This window comes from Saccopteryx leptura, chromosome 1, assembly GCF_036850995.1.
Source record: "Saccopteryx leptura isolate mSacLep1 chromosome 1, mSacLep1_pri_phased_curated, whole genome shotgun sequence".
Lineage (NCBI taxonomy): Eukaryota > Metazoa > Chordata > Mammalia > Chiroptera > Emballonuridae > Saccopteryx > Saccopteryx leptura.
In genome coordinates this window covers 365,684,685-365,690,684 of record NC_089503.1, presented here as the reverse complement: position 1 = coordinate 365,690,684, position 6,000 = coordinate 365,684,685, and the positions used below count along the sequence as shown (strand labels likewise).

Here is a 6,000-nt window from a genome sequence, read left to right as displayed (position 1 = left end):
CAGTGACTTAGCCTTAAAGAATTAGTTTATAATAGGTCATCAAAACATACATGTGATGAAATATATTACCTATTCCAGAAAGGATAGTTTCCTTGATTTAAGGGCAGATGTCATAAAAGGTTATTTTGACATGTATGTTAATAAAGGTCATAATTGCTTTGCTGTTTCTATGCCTTTCCCCAAAGCCAACCCTTGTATGGGTTTCTGTGTGGGTGGGATACTTGGGTGGGTCCTGCAATGATTTCCAAGTTTTCCTGGTTAGTTGAAATATAGTTTTAGGAGGATTTTGCCTATGGACTTCAGGCAGCTTTATGTGATTATGTAATTTTTTCTCCCTCAAAAGCTGAAGATTTGTGTAAGCTAGCAGACGGCTTTTGGTGGTTTTGGTGGAAAAGGATAGCAATCACCTAAAACACAAACTTCTTCAGGGTGAGTTTGGTTAGGAAGCATCAAAGTCGTCTCAGAAATGATCAACTGTAGATGGACGTGTGTGCTGTACACATGTGTAATCTGCACTTTGGGTTTCTGACTACTTGCTCTGCCTTTTAAAGAGTCTGTGCTTTTTATTTCCAAAGAGCAAATTTTTGCCCTTAGGTGTTTCTATAAGCAGTTTGCATCAACAGATGCTTTTCTAAATATCTCAAAACTCAAATCACCAGAGTTCTGTAACAGATAGGAAAAGCCGTTCTCAGAAGATGAGGAGGTGTATATCCTGCTCTGCCCAGCCAGGGAATCAGGGGAGGTGTGTCCTCACTGCCTCAGTGCACAGGGATGTGTTCCTTGTAAAGAGAGAAGCACAGCAGAGATGGATCAGGCAGGTCCATACAAAGCCCCCACCCCCAAACACCCACATGGTAGAGCTCTGCTCTTATCCAACATTGCACCAGCAGAAGCTGGCCTCTCCCATGGGAATAAAGATTGGTTTTGTCAATTAGCAATACGTTTTCCTCATGATTCTTTTCATACCATATATCTTTAAAATTAGTACTTCTCTTATTTTATTGAATTCATTTTTATTTCAATGTTTTAAGGAATATTTAATGTAAAATCCACAGTGCTCACATTCATATTTCAAATAATATTCAAATTTACTCAAAGATAAAATCACCCAATATTATTAGAAAAGTCTACATAAATAATAGAACTGATGTTTTAGACCCGCATGTATATAATAATACTGTCTGCATATTATTTGCATGTTACAGAAATGTTTTTCTTAACATAGTCCTCCTGTTCCTCTTAACTTGATATATTACTTTTTGCTATTTCTGGCAATTCTTTCTAGTACAAAAGATAACATTTTAGCCACTTCAATTTAAAAAATAACCATAAAAAAAAGTCAACCCAAAAAGATGTGATTTGATCAAAGTACCCTGAATCAGTGGAAAATAGTTTATTTCATGAATTAAAAAGTGACTTAATACACATTCTTAGGATCACAATGACATTTCTTCAGGCAATTTGGAAGTGATCTGAAAATTTACACACACGGATTATGGTACATGTATCAATCTATTCCCATCACTGCAATTCAGACAGCAAGTTGAAAGTTGTGCCTTCCATTTCTTAGCAGTTGAGTAACACCATGCTGGTCTTTACTATAACGGATGAAAGAAATGGTATGGTAAACTGGAAGCATTTAGCAAACATGGAGGTCGTAATATGTTTCCAGGATATGGCGTCTTGCCATTGACCACAGTCTCTTGGAACAAGATAAAGTCATTGAAATAGTTAACAGATGTTAGCCATACTTGAAATGTAAAAGTTCTATTGCTAAAAATTATGTAGGGTCGGCTGGAGATTTGGCGCTTGGTCCATAATTTAACTGACTTGGCAAACGGGAAGTTGAGATCCAGAGGCATAATGCATGATATGGAGGCCACACACTTTGCACGCAATGCAGGAGCTCGTAAACCACTGACAATATGTACACTGTGCTAAGCCAGCTTGATTAAGTATTAATGCAGTATTTGATACTTAGGGAAATCTGAAGTCAATTTTCACATCTACTAAATTAAAAAAGTATTTCTTTAGGAGCAAAAGAGTAGACTATTCTTCATGTTCAGAGGCATGTCTACAAATTATATTATTTAGCTTCAGCTTGCAGTTGTGATGACTGGTCTTACTTTCTGTTGACTTCGAAATGTATCCAGTTGTATTCTTTTTAAAAGTCTTCCCCACCCCACTCTTGTCTATTACTTCACATTTCAGAACAAGTTGACAAGTAATGATTTTAGATGAATATCTGTAGCTGAAATGGATCTTCTCAGCCTTAAGTCACAAATTCATTCACCTCAAGCATTGAAGGAGGCTTGTGCTACTTTAGAGTTTGTGGTTTTACTCACAGCTTTGCAAATAAAGTTACCAGCCTCCATCACTTTGTAAAGATTCACACCCTGGTAAGAGAAAGAAAGGATGCCAGCAGGGAAGAGGGATTTGGGAGAAAGAGGAAAAAACAGATTCCATTTAATTTTATTAACAGTTACTTAACCATTTAAAAATACTTAAAAAAAAAGCATTGCTAATTATTGATTTGGGGGGTAAGTTTTGTTTTCAATGAACCATGTAGCGAACATTTTATATTGTTCTTCTTTATTAAAATCTATCTTGAATTTGACCCTTGTATTGAACCACAGGCTAACCACACCTGAATAAATTAGTGTAAGTCACGTTGGTACCTAAATTCTAGGAGGACAATAATGAAACTAGAAACAATCTATTACATATCAGTGAAGGGAAGTTAAAATAATAATGGTTTGGAGGAATTTATAGATAAGGACTTAGGGAAAAAAATACATCTTTACTATATAAAGAAAGACATTTGAAAAAGTTGTAAGAAATACAAAAAAGTTGAATGTATAATTTTTAAGCTATATTCAGAAACACCGTTACTGGTATGCTATCAAAGGAACTAGTTGTAGGTTAAATAAAATAAGTAGTATTTAGCAAATATCTGGACCTTGTTTGCCAACGATGTTGTATTGTCTGAAAGCACAAATAGGATCAACAAGGGTTTAGGTAAATCCATGTGGGACAGATAGGCAATTGAGTATGAAAGCCAAGTTCAAGACATACTCCTCATCTCTAGGACTTGATGTAACAAAAGGTCACCATCAAGGTCTCCTTCTAGCACCTTTCTTGTCACTGGGGAGGGCAGCGCATTAGGTGAACTAAGCAGAGATTTGCACTCATGCAGCATTTTATAAACGCTGGTGTCCTCCTTCCGCATGGAGTAGAGAGCATGTGCACTTAAAATTGAACAGATTCAGACTTCCTGGCTAGTAAGGAGTAGTTTGTAATATTTATGCAAATCTGTGATTTTCTTAAAACCAACAAATAAAATAATCAGAGGCTTTTTATAGCAATGATCATAAAGCGATCATCATTTTAACATAACCAATTACAAGCTGGCCAAGAACAATAGGTATACCTGATTACGTCTCTTTAGAAACTTTTACAACATTGTATTCTTCGTAGTTTATTTCTCTTCATTTAAGAATAATCAAGAAAAATACTATTTTAAATGACACACATGATTTTCCATATTTTTTATTATGAAGTTGTCCTAAGGGTACTTACTTACACTTGCTTTGGTTTGTGAAATTTGATTTTATCACATTAATGGCTTTATGTGGATTATCTATTAGGATGATTTTAGTCTAACATCTTTAATCCAGTAATATTTAGATGATATAAATAGCTACATATGTCTTTTATTTTCATATTATATACAGTAAGAGATCATGGAAAGAGTTTAGTCGCCAATATTCTTTGCTTTCCAAGCATTCGATTTATAACAATTCTGCAGTGGAATTACTATCATACCAAAGAAGAATTTTGTTTCGGCCTTTCTCCACCATTTTATATAATTAATAGATGTCATTTTTTTGTGTGTGTGTATGTGTGACAGAGACAGAGAGAAAGGGACAGACACAGAGAGACAGACAGATAAAGAAAGATGAGAAGCATCAATTCTTTGCTGCAGCACCTTAATTGTTCATTGATTGCTTTCCCATATATGCCTTGACCGGGGGACTACAGCAGCCCAAGTAACCCCTTGCTCAAATGAGCGACCTTGGGCTCAAGCTGGTGAGCCTTGCTTAAACCAGATGAGCCCCTACTCATGCTGGCAACCCCAGGGTTTCAAACCTGGGTCCTCCTCATCCCAGTCTGACACTCTATCCACTGCGCCACCGCCTGGCCAGGCAACAGATATCATTATTTTAAAAAAGAACTAAAAGCATTACATTTATTCTTGAATCATTTTTTAGATACTTAAATATGTCTGATGTACTTTAATACGTTCTGGGGTGTCAAGAAGTTCCTGTAGAATATGTTTTCTGTCCTCGGAATGCTTAAGTAGGCAATGTAGACTCCCCCTAAACAGAAAATCCTGTACTATGATACGTAAAGTCACTGATAGAGATATCCAGATGATTATGAGAGCAAAGGTGTGGAGTGGTCAAGTCATTGAGTAAAAGGGAATGGAGAGGAGTGTGGCTAGGGAGGGTGCCAGGAAAGATAAATCCAGACCCAAGTCTTTTTTTGTGTGTGTGTGACAGAGACAGAGAGAGGGACAGATAGGGACAGACATGATGGGAGAGAGATGAGAAGCATCAATTCTTTGTTGTGGCACCTTAGTTGTTCATTGATTGCTTTCTCCTATGTGCCTTGACCGGGGCAGCTACAGCAGATCGAGTGACCCCTTGTTCAAGCCAGCAACCTTGGGCTCAAGCTGGTGAGACTATGCTCAAGTCAGACGAGCCCGCACTCAAGTCGGCAACTTTGGGGTTTTGAACCTGGGTCCTCTGCGTCCCAGTCTGATGCGTTTTTCCACTGCACCACCGCCTGGTCAGGCCTGACCCAAGTCTTATAAGAAGAGAAGTCTTTGAGAAGGATGAGGGTGGATGGGTGACTATAGGCAGAGAAAGAGCAGTACAAGATATCAGAAGAAGACTAAGGTATATATGGAGAATGATGGGCAGAGATGACCAGAAACGTTTAACTAGTCCATGTTAGCTGATGGGACACAGCCTCGCTTTTCAGGAAATGAGAAGTGACTGATAAGCATGTAAGCAGAAGCAAGTATATTCATATATGTATTTTAGATGAAATCCTCTGATGGTAGCATGGAGCATATGAATTTACAAATAGGTCTGAAGGCAGCGGAATGTGGAAGATGAATACCCAGGAAAAAGATGAGGACTTGTGCTGATAAAGTTGTAGCAAGAACTGTAAGACAGGGACAAACACATGAAACATTTAACAAGTCAAATTAATTGCTCAAGGTCATTGTCTGGGCATGGGAGCCATAGTAATATCAGATTGTACAGAAATCTTGGCCTGTTAGTGTGGGCAACAGGTTGAATTGTAGGTGCTACTTAATGTAACAATTCTCCTTGAATTGTAAAATTCTTAGGAATGGAGACATGGCTTATTTTCATTTGGACCCCTAAGTATAGAATATGACCAGGCCTATATTAAGCATTAGCTGAGTTCAATACAGTCATTTAAATCTCCAGGGAAATATCTATTTCCAGAAAAGACCTCTTTCTCTATCGTTTCCATCAAGGGTATACATATCCAATAGACTTGATTCAGCTACTTTGTAAGTGAGAGGATATTTATTTCTAATTAGGGAAGACAACCCAGAGCTTTTGGTGTTTGTTGCCACATGATATTAATGAATGTTATTGAGCATCTCTTTGTATCAGGGAGGAGCATGAATAAGCTGTAATAATTGCTTTCTATGCCTGACCAGGCAGTGGCGCAGTTGATAGAGTGTCAGACTGGGACATAGAGGACCTAGGTTCAAAACCTCGAGGTTGCCTGACCAGGCGGTGGCACAGTGGATAGAGCATTGGACTGGGATGTGGAAGGACCCAGGTTCGAGACCCCCAAGGTCGCCAGCTTGAGCATGGGCTCATCTGGCTTGAGCAAAAGCTCACCAGCTTGGACCCAGGGTCGCTGGCTCCAGCAAGGGGTTACTCAGTCTGCTGA

At 38.3% G+C, this 6,000-nt stretch overlaps 1 protein-coding gene across 7 annotated transcripts in view; it reads right to left on the bottom strand.

Moving 5' to 3' along the window:
• Positions 1-1,378: 1,378 nt before the first annotated feature.
• Positions 1,379-6,000, bottom strand: part of HMGCLL1 (3-hydroxy-3-methylglutaryl-CoA lyase like 1) — a 323,420-nt gene continuing 318,798 nt past the window's right edge. For all 7 annotated transcript variants that reach the window (XM_066359175.1, XM_066359177.1, XM_066359178.1 and 4 more), the window contains one exon: positions 1,379-2,396. In XM_066359175.1, the coding sequence (XP_066215272.1) occupies positions 2,295-2,396 (102 nt within the window). In that variant the 3' untranslated portion in view covers positions 1,379-2,294. The remainder of the gene's footprint in view (positions 2,397-6,000) is intronic.